General features: G+C 42.7%; 1 protein-coding gene across 3 annotated transcripts in view; it reads left to right on the plus strand.

The window, feature by feature from the left end:
* Window positions 1-5,806: 5,806 nt before the first annotated feature.
* The window catches only part of ESR1 (estrogen receptor 1), a gene marked incomplete at both ends in the record, with an annotated part of 276,707 nt that continues 268,010 nt past the window's right edge, over window positions 5,807-14,503 (plus strand). For 2 of the 3 annotated variants that reach the window (XM_079716496.1, XM_079716497.1), the window contains one exon: window positions 5,872-6,323. In XM_079716496.1, coding sequence (XP_079572622.1) covers window positions 5,872-6,323 — 452 coding nt within the window. Of the gene's footprint in view, window positions 6,324-14,503 lie in introns of all 3 variants that reach the window. The other variant, XM_079716498.1, reaches the window with a different exon arrangement.

Here is a 14,503-nt window from a genome sequence, read left to right on the forward strand (position 1 = left end):
GCTGACCTCTGTACCCTGACAATGCTGCATGCCCAGCACTGGACTGTTATGCTATTGGTTGGAAATGCGGTATATTATGTTCTCCAATATGTAAGAGGTCATGGTCCACATTTTGGGCCAGGAGGCAAAATAAATCTATGATGATAGAAATCAGAACAGCGGTTGCCTGTAGGGGTTAGGTGCTGTCTAAAACAAGGCATGAAGGGAACTTTCTTGAGTGGTGGAAATACTCAATGATTTCATTAAGATGGTCATCACATGGGCATATCCAAACTTGTCAAACTGTACACACAAGATATGTGCATTTCACTGCGTAAAAATTTTAATTCGTAAGACAAAAATCAAAGGTCAGTTGAAAAAAACTCTAGTAGCTAATCAAAAGCCCTTAAAATAAATAGTATGAAACATTTTTTTGAAGGCAGAAATTTAAAAGGAAATTATTTTTCTTCTACTTTCGAGAAAAATAGATGGTGTCAAATAAATGTGCAATGAAAACTCCCAAACAGAGCATTTATGATCAAAATAATAATCAATTTGAACAGGGCTGGAGCTCCATGTCTCAGATTGAAGGAACCATTTCTAGGAGTGTAAGCTATTTTGGAAATATTTCCACATTTATTTTCTTTCGTGTTTCTGTTGGAGGAATCATGTTTTTGTAAATGTAAAAAGCTTTTAATGGAGCTAGAGAAGAAACTTTGTTTGGTCACAGTATTATCTGGTTACGAACTGAAAATTCAGAGCTCTCTCGTGAATCATGCTGCCAAGAATTGCAGGCTTAATCCTCAAGACTGTATGCATTTGAATTGTGACTTTATGGCCTCAGTCAGTATGAGGATACCAAGATAATTGTCTAGCAAAAAGTTTGAAAGTGGGAGAACGTTACTTGGAAAGTTAGCTTTTAGAGATGGGTTACCCAGATAGATATAATATTATTTTATCCTTTGAAGTATCTGGATGAATAAATTAGCCTATATTTGATGATCTCATATGACCAGGCACAGGGCTAGGCACTCAGAAAATACCCAAATAACTCTTTGCAGACCCTGTCCTCAAGGAACTTCTGAGCAGGATGAAGGGATAAAAGTATATATAAATAACAAGTTCAAGAATGAATGTAATATTGGGTTGGCTCAACGGTTCATTTGGGTTTTTCTGTAAGCTGTTACGGAAAAACCCGAACGAACTTTTTGGGCAACCCAATACATGCATGAGAAATACCACTGGTATTCAAAGGAGAGGAAATTACTTTTGAATAAGAAATAAAGGCATTTTCGATGGGATAGCATTTGTGGGGGGGGCGGGGCTTTCAAAAAGGCTTTCCGCTGACAAGCCAGCAGAGTGGGGTTTGTAGGCAGAGAGAATGGCATCAGGAAAGCTCTGAGTGCTTGGAGTGTCAAGTTTTTTTTTTTTCTTTTGGCTGAAGCATTGGCTACACATCACGGGGAGGTACACTAGACAGGATATTATGGGAAGAGAGGAAGGCCTGAACGTCGGAGGAAGCTATGATCTGGGTGAATAGTAGAGCCAGGTCATGAGAAAATGGATCTCAAAGCTGTAAAAACCAAGGAAATAAAAGGCAGCAGGATCTAGGAAGAAGTGAGGGGGAGGGAGGAGGCAGGTGTCCCTACGCGACTCTTACAACAGGTAAGGTAATGAGGGGCTGCAGGAGGGCCATAGGGATGTCAGGGAAAGGGAGAAATCGCAAAGCTAGAAGAGTCAGGAGTGTGGAAGGCAGGGGAAAGACCGCCCTCAAAGAAGACTGTGAGACTTTAATCTGGACGACTGGAGGGGTAGGGATGCTTTTCACAGACTGGGGGGTTGAGAGGAACCCCATGTCTGGAGGAGAGAGAATGATGACCCATAGTTTAAAGAAGCCAGCAAGGCCCAGGAGACTGCTGGAAAAGTGGGTCTGGAGATGCACTCAGGGGTGGAGCTAGAGAAACAGACTTGACCCTAGTTCACCTGCGAGAGCCAGGAAGTCACAGAGCGGGGGAGTGTGAGCCTATGCATCGAGCATGGAGAAGAGGAGGGAGGGAAGAGGAGGGAGCCGGGAGCAGGACTGAGAGGCTGTTTGCCAGAAGCACTAGAAGAAAATTGGCAAGGTGCGGTGTCCTTTCCCACCCACTCTCATGAAGCCTGGGAGACGGCTCTTACCAGGAACAGGAAGGAGAATGCTGGAAAGAAAGTGTGCAGGAAAATGGCCTTGATTGGACATCTTGAATTAACTTTGATGGTTAGCTTCAGAATAAGCAAAGTCTATGAAGAGATAATGAGGTTTCTTATCCTTCCCACGTTCAAGGAGAATATTTGCAAAGTCCCGGTCCTCCATCCTCCCCTCCTTTCTGTCTTCTTGTTTCCTCTCCTTCCTCCCCCCATTCCTTCCTTTCCTTCCCTTCCCTCTCCTCCCTTCCTTGCACATTCCTGTCTTATTTTGGACTGGCCTAGTGCATGGGTGGCCATGGCTGACCTAAAGGAGGAGTTAGGATTCACCACCATCAACAACAAAGGGTTCTGTGCTCCAGTATGGCAATATTTTGGGTCTTTCAAAGCACAAAATATATATTAGCATTATGACATCATGAACATTTTTGCAACTTAAAAAAAAAAGTAACTTTTTACTTCTTTCTTTGTACTGGTCTCAAGAGTCACTCATAAATCTCTTGGTAACTGCATAGAGTCCCAGGCCAGAGACTGGCCACTCCTGGCATTGTGATTAGAGTCATTTAATACCCAAGGCAGTGACTAATGTCTGTCAACAAAGGCTCCACTAGGTGTCACATGTCCTGAGACACTGGGTGAGGGCCCCTAGGAGCACCTTCTTATTGTGTGTTAGCACCATGGTCAAGAGAAAAGTTGAGAACCTGGTGGATCCATGTGGGCACCATTGAGAAACGAGAGACCCTTTCCCCATGATCAATGCCTCTATAACCAGAAAGCCTAAAATCAGTTCAACAAAGGTACCCACCTTTGTCTTATCTTCCTACTCTGGGCCCTTAATAATATATCTTTTCATGTTTACAGAAAGCAGTCAGTTGAGCTATTCATGGAAAGGTTTGTGGGTTTGGTTAACGAGGTGGAGGAATATTATGTTTCAGTTGGAAACACATCCCTAGAATGCCAAAACATTTATTCCAAAGTCTGGTTTCCTGGTGCAATCAGAGGCAAGGCAACAGTGTGTCTGTTCAGAGACTGGGGGCTGGGGCCAGCAAGGCATCGATCGGATCCAAGTGTATCCCAGAAGGCTTTTATTGTTAAATTATATTCTTCAGGAAAAACCGCCCGTGTCACATTTTGTAAACTTGATATCTACGCACTTTTGACTGGCATCCTGTTTTAGCGTAAGCCTATGATTTACAGCAAGCCTGTTTTCCCTCTTGCCTAGGATGGCAGCAGAAAACATGGGGCACTTCCTAGGCTCGAAGTATAAGGAGCAAAAAAGGGCTGGAGTTTTGCTTCTCCCCAATTATGCTGACTTGAGTGTGCCACCTTTCTCCCCATGAGCAGACAGCAAGCTTCTCCTCACTCCCCACGGCCATTCATCCATCTCTGTGCAGCAGCCCAGTTGCTGTGCCTGCCGGGAGGGGCTGCCAAGTGCCCTGCCTACTGGCTGCTTCCCGATTCCCTGCCATTCCACATACAAACACATCCCCACACGCTCTGCCTTGCTCACACACGGAGCCACAGGCACATGTGAGCACATTCTTTCCTTCATTCTCACTGTCTCAGCCCTTGACTTCTACAAGCCCATGGAACATTTCTGGAAAGACGCTCTTGATCCAGCAGGGTAGGATTGTTTTGATTTCTCTTTGTAGCTTTAGCATTTTGAGAAAGCAACTTACCTTTCTGGCCAGTGTCTGTATCCTAGCAGGGAGATGAGGATTTGCTGTTTTCCATGGGTTTATGTGCGCATCTCCTTCTGCTTTCAGGACTTGTAAGGTTCTTTGTGTAATTTACATATAATTCGGCAGGTTCATATTTTTAAGAGCCCTCTGAAGTGCTTTTGCATGGGTTTAAAAAAGACATTTGAAAATTGAAAGTGTGATTTACCGACACGAAGTCATCTGTAAAAAAATTGCTTTGGAAAGTAATGGTTGCTGGCCATAAAGAGAAATATCTGTGATTCACCTAATGTGTTTTTTAACCCTTTCTTTGCTTACAATCTATAGTTACTGTTGCTGAGCTCAATTTTGGCTTCATAGTAAATCAGCTGCATCTGCATATGACCCCCAAATGGTCTGTCTGTTCTTGTAAGAATTAGGTAAAATGTGTGCTTATTAGTATAAAGATATCCCAAAATATTACTATCAGTAACAGCATCCTTGTCATTTATATATGACACAAGTATTTTGTCAGGTATTCTGTCAGGTGTTTGGTATAGCAGTTAAAGCAAAGTATCTGATGGTCATACCAGAGTTCATTAGGCTGGGGCAAAGGAAGTTTATTAAAAAGTATAAACTGTCCAAGATTATAGGTGCACAATATATTTACCATATCTTTTAAATATATACTTATATATACAATTATATACTATATAGTATATATTATTATATATTATGTTATATATATATATATAATGTACTTGAGCATGTTTAGTTTTTAATTCAGTACAAAACTTTTTTCTATTTCTCTTTCAATCTGGATATTTGATTCTGCATATCCTAGTCCAAGTGAACCAAGAAGGTCCAATCATAGGATGAAAGAACAGAAATGTATCATTGCCTTTTCAAATTTGTTGGTTAGACCAACAGTGTAACCTAATTGCCAAAGATTTGATTAATGACCTGAGGTTATTTTTTTTTATGGTAAGGTCACGTTTCATATTCAGTTTTCTGAAGTTTTGGTTGCATAATCAGTGGAAGGCACGAAGACCCATGTCCGCCTAACGGAAGGTTTTTGTAAATCGTCATTCACATTAGAATTCCTATTGGGAGCGAGTACAGTACTGTGGTCCAGCACAAACAGACGAGTCGGGCTGGGAGAATCTCAGAAGGTCGTGGCTGGAGGGGACCACTTTGGGAGAATTTGAAGATGAGGAAAACTGAGGTCGGGCAGCACTTTCCTGCTGCAAAGCGCGGCTCTTCCTATATGTACACCTTGAATCTCCACCTCCTTCCCCCCAGATGCCTCCCATCAGTCCCGGCAGCTGCTAAATATAGCTGTCTGCATATGCAGCCGCATACCCCACTCTATCTGCCGTATCTCGGTTACAGAGTGGTCCTCCCCAGGGTCATTCTATGTACACACTACATATTTCCAGCCAACGAGGAGCGTGAATCAAACAGTAAGAGAGACAAACAGAGATAGATTGGAGCCTGGCACGGGGCACATAAGGTAGCACGTTAGAGAAAGCCGGCCCCTGGATTAGTCTTCCGAGTTTGTTTTAAACCCCGTCTTCTCTGGGCCACCTTTAGGAGATCCCTCGGCTCCCCCGCCCTCCTGCAGTGAAATTCAGCCTCTATCCAGCAGCGACAAGTAAAGTAAAGTTCAGGGAAGCTGCTCCTTGGGATCGCTCCAAAACGAGCTGCGCCTGGAGTGATGTTTAAGCCAACGTCAGGGCAAGGCAACAGCCCCTGGCCGGCTTCCAGCACCTCTGTAATGCATACGAGCTCGGGAGACCGGTACTTAAAGTTGGAGACCCGAGCCCGGGAGTTGGCGGAGCGCGCTCGCGCCGGGCTGCACTTGCTCGCGTCCGGCCGGCCCGCTCCATCGGACGGGCCGGCTCCCGGGGCAGGGCCGGAGCTCGCGTCGCGGCGGGACATGCGCTGCGCCGCCTCTAACCGCGGGCTGTGCTCTTCTTCCAGGTGGCCGGTCGGCTGCTGAGCCCTCTGCCGCGGGGGGAGACGGTTTGCGCCTAGCCCGCGGCCACTGACCATGACCATGACCCTGCACACCAAAGCGTCTGGCATGGCCCTGCTGCACCAGATCCAAGCCAACGAGCTGGAGCCCCTGAACCGCCCGCAGCTCAAGATCCCCCTGGAGCGGCCCCTGAGCGAGGTGTACGTGGACAGCAGCAAGCCCGCCGTGTACAACTACCCCGAGGGCGCCGCGTACGATTTCAACGCCGCGGCCGCCGCCTCCGCGCCCGTCTACGGCCAGTCGGGCCTCGCCTATGGCCCCGGGTCCGAGGCGGCTGCGTTCGGCGCCAGCGGCCTGGGGGGTTTCCCGCCGCTCAACAGCGTGTCTCCGAGCCCGCTGGTGCTCCTGCACCCGCCGCCGCAGCTCTCGCCCTTCCTGCATCCCCACGGCCAGCAGGTGCCCTATTACCTGGAGAACGAGCCGAGCGGCTATGCGGTGCGCGAGGCCGGCCCTCCCGCCTTCTACAGGTACCCGCGCCGCCCGCTGCGCCACGTCGGGGTGGCCGCCGCGCGCCCGGCGGCGGGAGGGAGCGGGGGGCGAGGGGCCGCGCCGCCGGGAGCTCGCGGGGCCCGCAGGCCGCGGGGCCGGGCGCCCAGCAACCCGGCCGCCGCCGGAACCACGGACACGCGACCCGAAGGCTAGCGCGCGGCCCGGCCCAGGGTCACGCGGGGATCTCGCGTTCGAGAGTCAAGTTCCCTGGCCTGGCGGCTTAAAAAAAAAAAAAAAAAGCAACATTCTGTTCTCCACGCCTCCCCCACCCCCGCCCCCAGTGTCTGCGTGAGATGCAGATCCGAAACCCCGTGTGCTTCCTAACTAAACAAATATTGGAAAACTGTGCAAAGCAGAGGTTATTAGTGTGTGTGTGTGTGTGGAACACCCCAGAGCAAATAAACACAAGGTGCTCTGAGTCCTTAGAAAATGTCCCGCTTTGGTATTTAAGGCTGAAGGTGTCTGGGGCTAGCGGAGCTCAGAATTTTATTTATTTATATTATTAGTATTATTTTACAATTTTGTTTTAATGTGCTTGCAAAATTTCCTTTCTCCTAGAATTTTGGGGTGGAAATATGAACGCTATGATGATGGTGATGATAATGATGGTGAAGGTGATTCCCTTGGGAAGCGATTCCTAGCACCGCTTTCCTCGCCCTCCCCGTACCACCTTGGAGGGCTGTAGGATCGAATTGCGCTGCTCAGAGGAGCAATAGAATTCAATGGCTCTTAAGGAGTTTCTGATTTCTGAGTTACCCGGCTGAGTCCGTGTCAGAGCAGACAGAAGACTTCTGACAGCCAGAGATTTATAAGTGTCCTGTGGGTTTAACACATGCCACATCGAAGCTCGAGTGTTTTGAAATACTTTCCTGACAGCTAAGTTTCATTTCTGGCCTACCGGGGAGGAGAATGCCCCAGGACTGGGGAGCAGGGGTTCAGCCCGGTTCTGTGCTTTTCCTTCAAGGGCGCAGAAGCAGTTGGTAGTTTGGGACACTTTTGTGACTTAAGAGGCAAATGTTTTGTGTCCTTATTTATTTTTCCCAGTAGAGATTATACTTTCCTTCTCCCCTCTTCCTCCCATTTCCCTTTTGACAGCGTCTCCCTTCTCTTCGTGATGGACTTGAGGAAGGCTTAGGCAGGTGGTCCGGGTGAATACCTGTGCCCTAGGTGCTGCTGGGAGGCCTCAGGGCACCCACGTGGCTGGGTGCTGAGTTAGGCACTGCCTGACTGTACACTGGTGCCTGGACTCGCCTTCCACTTTCACCCAGATCCTTCTGTATAGCAAGCTGTGGACTGATTTTCCATTCAGTGTTCTATATCCAGAGATATTTGTAGCAGGAGAAATAGGAGGAAGGTGCAGGGTGGCCCCAGAGGATTGTGAAGGCAGACTCTCGGGGTATCTGAACATACTCCACATCCTTCAGCCCCTCAAAGGACTTTAGAACATCCCACAGCCAAGCAGGTCCAGCCTGAGTTATTCCTCAGAAGACAAACAATGAACAAAACTTTAAAAAGTTGGCATCTATCACGTTAATTTAACTTGTTTTAATTCAGGGTTAAAATGGGAAACAAAAAAGAATTTATTCTGCCCACTTAAAAAAAAAAAGTGTTAGAACAAAGTATAACGATTAAGTCTAACTCAAACCTTTTAAACTCCTTGTTGTGAAGGAAGGCACTGGTATGATGTGAATTCCATAACCTTACGGTAGACTCCAGAAACTATTTTCTTTTCCATTTAATTTTCAGTTCTTTTATTGCAAATTAATGCCACTGAATTTCAATGGGCACTAATGAGGCTGCTTCTCAGTGGATTATTTACTGCCTTGCTGATAATTACAAAGTGAGCATGGTCAAATAAAGAGGGGAATCACATTTTATTCAAAATTGTTCATCATCCCAGTGGCAAATAATATCGCTATAATATGCCCCATCTTAAACTTTTTGCATTAGATGATATTCAGATACTTTTAGAATAATAAAAAAATATGTGGAACTTAAAAAAATAAGGTAAAAAACTCATACACATGGGATTCTGTGTGGGAATTCAGTTTTAGAATAATTTTTTTCCTTTGTCGTTTATTTACCATAACATCCTTTCTTTTTGGTTTGAATTCTGCCTTTATTACCCAGGGAGGAAAAGAAGGCTCTGTGAAATAGAGTTATTTCAAATAGACAGATGTTACTTAATATTTTTCCCCGTCTCAGGTTTGCTGTTTGACTCTGCGTAAAAAGAACTGATTAGATTCTTTTAGGAACCTCTAATTTTCTTCAGTAGTTACGAAAAGTTTTGGGGGCCAAAAGCAATGTTTTCAAACTGCTTGTCATGACCCAGAGGATCACCAAATTAGTTTAGTGAGTATAGAACATTTTTTAAAGGAATAAAATAGAAAAGAATATAATAGAAAATAGCCGAGTGGGTAATATCTAATAAGGGAAGGTTTTGTTTCCTGAAAATTTGTTTTAATTATACATGCCTGTTTGTGCTGGCTGTGATTAAAAATGTATTTCTTACGTGGTTTGAGGTAAAGAAGTTTGAAAGCTACTGACCTAAAATGTTATGGTCAGTAGAAAACAAAAAGTTTAGTTAAGTGGCTGGTTGTTTTATCGACACAAACCAAAAAGCAGTTTTGATTGTCTTTATTTTATTTTTCTCTTACAAATTAGCTGGTGGCTTTGGGTCAGTTAGATTAAGCTTTATTACTTCTGGTTCTTAACTTTTCCATTTATAAAATGCTACTGTGTGGATTGTCCACCTGAACGTCCCACAGGGATGTTCCGAGAATTTGTGCGAAGTTCACATCATTTAGCATTAAGATGCTATGGGTATTTTCTTCTTTGGGCCACAATATGTAGCCTTATTTATGTATGAAGAAATGTAACAGATAAAACTGCCCTGGACATATAGTAATGGGGAAAGATTGTCACATGTACCAACAAATTGTTATTTAAAGGGAATAAATTTGTAAATAGGCAAGCTGTGACTCTGCAAAATATGTCTTACCTAAAATGTCATAAAATGTCATGATGAAGGCAAGTGGGAGTTATCTTATCCTGGGTTCCTTAGCAAGTTCAAATATCTTAGGGAGTTTGGATAAAACTGAAGATGAAAATTAATTATATCCACTATGTTTTAAAAAATTCAAATGAGGTATTTAATACTCTGTGCTGATTTCAGTTTTATTACTCAATATTCTTAAAGGCTAAATATTGCCCACTTCTCCAAAAAACTTGACCAATATACAAACCTTTTGCATCAAAGCCAAAGCCCTAGTGATTTGTCTACTGCCTGTATGCATATATTTAGTGCCTAGTTTGTGCCTTGGTGAACACTTAGAACTATTTCTCAACTTTGAGCAAGGCTCACTTCGAGGGAGAGATTTGAATGGTTAATTTTCAAATTTTCAGTAATTCTTTCTTTGTAGTTAGGTGATATCTCAGCACCCTTTTTTCCTGTTCTTACTTTTTTCAGTCATTTAAATTGTTACTGTTTACCTGACTCTTTGTGTTGGTCTAAGAATAGTTCAAGGAGCCACATATTGCCTCGGGAATGAGTATATTTTAGGTTGAAATGGAATCACATCTTCAAACCCCATTTCATTTTCACCTACTCTATGTGGCTTGTACGTGTTTTGTAGAAAGCCCCTGAAAGGTAATTGCCACTTATTCTAACCTTCTTTCTCACACTCCGTTAATTTGGATCTCTGGATTACTTTTGTGAATATATTTAAGATGTGACATTCATAATTTGGGAAGATTCAGGTTCAGCATTTTGGTTTCTTATTATTTTAAGGATGTAAAAGACAGGGGTAAGAAATTGACAATGACAAGAACAATAGATATCAGAAAAAACTATAAAAGATGTCAGACTTTCTGATCATGATAAGACATTAGTACTTTTGTCAAGTGAGCTAGTATATGTGAAAGCAGTACATAAGCTATACAAGCAATCGCTATTTTATTCACATATTAATATTTGTTCTGGTGCTTTTGTAAGCTAAAAATAAAACTGCAGGGAAGAACTGATTTAAGTGGTCAGGAGTTTCACTGCAAATATAGATTGATGATAATATGAACTCATTTTCTGTGGAAGCCAAATTTAAATAAAATCTTTATTACCATCTGCAACATTTGTTTGCAGTCTGGGTTATCATAAAGAACATCTATCTTATCGATACATTTTTTTAAAAAAGTCAACACCCCGATTATGTGATAATAGTTTTACGTAAGGAAATATATGAATTTTAATTCTATTTTTTCTAAAATGCATATTCAGCACAAAAATAATAAATCTAACTCCCCCCAGTGACTTCAGTATTATTTTTAATGTAACTTTAGAAGAACCCAGTAGAGAGGGCTAAGTGGGTTCCCTTCTTCTCTAGGACACATTGACTTGATAGAGGCAAATTACTCATTTGGTTTAATTCTAAGTCTCAGTTTGCTTATCAAAGAAAGGAAAACAGAGTGGCCACAACTGTTTAGAACCCAAATTCATACTCCAGGAAAAGATGCTCTATCAATCCCCAAAATACAGCTGCTTGAACACAAACCAGACAAAGTGAAAGTATAAAGGATTTCATGAAAGGAGGCAGTCCATCAAAATCATCCAGCAGTTTTATTTTATATTTTAAACTCTGCTGATTCATTGACAGATAACATCATTTTAAAAAACAGTGTGTCTGAGCTGTTCCCTACTCCATCCCTAAAACATACCCTCACAGCGTCCTCTGAAATCTGAGGACTTAAGTGGGCTGGAGGTGAAGGGAAACACCTTTATGATATTCTTGAGCTCATGAGAGAAGAAACCATGAATGCTAAGTTCTGCACCTTAGAGAATATTAGTAGGAATTATGGGGGAACATTTTGCATTAATCAACAACACTTTTAATTATATGTACATGTTTAAACCCTATTAAAAATATGAAGGCTAGAAAGGCAACTGTTTTGGTCCCAAATGACAAAATTTTATATGGTTTAACAAAGTGATAATTGAGTAAGGAGTAGGACTGACTCTTGGAAGTATTGTGGTGGTGTGACGGTGGAATCCACGATGATGGTGGTGGTGGCGGCAGAGAGAAGGAAGAGGAGGAGGGTGACGGTGACGACAATTATGATGCTAGCAGCAGGGAGGTGTCGAAGTCAGTTGGGGTAGTATTTCTGGATGCCTATTATGTAGCCTGGAGATATCTATCCAAACAGAAATGAAAAATTTTTAATGTACTTTTACTCATTTTTTTGGAGTTATAATTTACATATATAGTCAAAATTTTCAATAATAACACTATCAATAACATGAATACCATAAATCTGTTAAGTACCTCCCCTTGCTATACAGAAATTTAAAAAGAAAAGTCCAAACACACCTGGATTTTTTTCTTTGTTTCTCCCCTGAACTTTTTAGAGGAACACATTGAGTTCTTAGTTTGTTCCCATAACATCTTCTCCTTTAATCAAGCGTGTCATCTTTCATGAGATAGTAGGTGACTTTGTCTTTTCATTTTCTACTTTCTGAAGCTCCGGTGAATTAGGCTTGGGAAAATTATAGTAGATCAATGAAAGTTAATAAAGTTAATTAAGAAGCGTTCAGGACTGGATATTTCCCAGTGAGCCCTCGATAAACTCAGCTAGGGTCCTTCTTTTTGAGGGTCCCCCCAAAGTTGTCACCTTCAAGATGGGCCAGTGACCTCTGAGGTTTCATATTCAGATTCTCACCTTCAGCTTGGAACCTACAGAGCTGTCTGGCCCGAAGGCTCCCCCTCCGTGGTTGTGGTCCCATTTCTAGCCTGCATCCCTAGCCCTCATTCCTCCTGTTCCCAAACAGTGGCGAGTGCAGGGACCCAGCAGCCTTCGTGTGTGCATGCCAGGCACTACTTACTGGGCAGTTTTCTTGGCAACTCGATTCACAATTCACTTCTCTCACATAAAGACTTGGAATTTCTTTTAAGACCCTGAAAGTAAAAGAGAATTCTCTTTTAGTTTCCTGCAACTAAATAGTGTTAGAAATAGTAATTTTTGCATTGGCATCCTTTCTCTTTCCTCCTCTGATCTTTGTTTTGATAGTCTGTTCTCCTGTTTTCTTGTTTCTTTGCTTTATTTTCTACTGTTCTTCCCTTTAAACTCTTCTTGGCTTCTTTTCGGCTATCCAGCTTTCTTTTTTCTTTTCTCTTTTAGTCACTCCATCTGTGTAGTCCCACAGTTTTCCTCCCATCTTTTCTGGTTTATTTCTTTATTGACCTCTGTTGTCTGTTATTTTAATAAAATTTGGAACAGGGCTCATCAGAGTTCCTCCCTAGCCTGGGAAGGCCAGTGGTGTAAGAATATGCCTTAATAACCCATTCACTACATTAAAAGTGGCATTAACTACAGTAAAAGTTTCAAAAACGATTTTTTCTTGTCTTTAAGGATAGATGCTTAACAAAAATTCTGGAAGAAAATTTCACTTAGTAAAATTGCTTTCGTAGCTCATTCATTCATTCATTCATTTGGCTACGTTGTTCCAAAGTGTGTAGCTCATCAAAGGCATAGATGAAATATCAATAACATGTGTGTTTGTATTCCTAGCAGTTAACATATCAGTGTTAGCACAGAGCAACCAGGAGTCTTACTGCATGAGTGGGTGAAATCCTAGGGCCACAGGCTTCTGCATGTCAATTTGGTATGGAGGTGATAAAAAGTGCAGCCTTTGCTGTGGTCTCCCGGTGGCCTACTTTTCAGGAATCTAGATCCACGTGAACTTACACCATGCATTTAAGACCGACTGTAATTTCCCTCGTCGTCAGCAAAAACATTCCTCTTTAAACAGTCGTAGGTACATCCATGATTCATTTTACTTACTTCATGAAGGTATTTTAAGTGGTTTTTTTTGAAGATTTTTTTTGATGTGGACCATTTTCAAAATCTTTATTGAATTTGTTGCAGTATTGCTTCTGTTATATGTTTTGGTTTTTTGGCCACGAGGCATGTGGGATCTTAGCTCCCCGACCAGGGATTGAAACTGCAGCCCCTGCATTGGAAGGCGAAGTCTTCTGGACCGCCAGCGAAGTCCCTAGTTTGGTTTTTTTGTGTTGTTGTTGGTAAAACTTTCACTATACAACATTGTCAGAAACATAATTGATTTTAAGGGTGCTTTATGCTAACTTTGACTTCTGCTTTTTTTGGCGGGGGAGGGGGGAAGACATTTCTGCTGGATTATTTCAAGCACTTCAGAGAGACAGAATGTGCATTCTAATTTGAGTACAGGACACAATTTAGTTACAGTGGGAAGATATTTTCTTTAGTTATCTGACAAAACTTGAGAGGCCTCCAGAAGCCTCTTGGATTTCTAATAGGAGGAATCCCTGAGCACTGGTCCAAGCAGAAAGCCTATTTTACATCACTGTATTTCTCTCAGCCCTTGGCAAAGTGCATGGCACACCAAGTCCCTAGAAGCATGGTAGGCAGGAAGCACCAGTTACCCTGATTCCCTCTGGTCTCTTGCAGGGAGAAAGGCCAGTCCGGAAGAGATGTTTAGATGGGATTGGAAGAATGTGGGGAGTTTGCAAATACCCCTTTCTCAGGAATGAAAATGCAAAGGACTCCACTGGGCATTTCAAGTTCAGTGATTCCCAGTATTCACAGACTGCACTTTTATGAATTTGCATACTCGCTGACATTTTTGTAACCTTCCGATCAGTACTCATCACACTTTCTCAGTCATTCACAGTAGCACGGCCGTGCACGAAGTAGTGAAAAATTTGAGTCATCCAACATGCACGTTCCTAGCTGAGGTCAAATAAGGTGAGCTCTGCCTGCTTGTTTTAGCTCTCAGACTGTAAACAAGTGTGCTGTTTGAGGTCCATTTAGTGCCACTTTGTTTGTGTGTTTTTTGCATTTTTGCCCTTTTCGTTAGTGATTTTGCTGTTTAAAAAGCATCGTGCTGAAGTGCTGTCTAGTGTTCCTAAGTACAAGAATGCTGTGATGTGCCTTATGGAGAAAATACGTGTCAGATAAACTTCATTCAGCATGAGTTATAGTGCTGTTGGCCATGATTTTAATGTCAACAAGTCAACAACATATGTTAAATAAGATGTCTTTAAACAGAAACACACACACACACACACACACACACACACACACACACACATGAAACAAGGCTGTATATTGCTTGGTTGATAAAAATGTT

This window comes from Hyperoodon ampullatus (genome assembly GCF_949752795.1).
Source record: "Hyperoodon ampullatus genome assembly, chromosome: 12".
In the NCBI taxonomy this organism is placed as follows: domain Eukaryota; kingdom Metazoa; phylum Chordata; class Mammalia; order Artiodactyla; family Ziphiidae; genus Hyperoodon; species Hyperoodon ampullatus.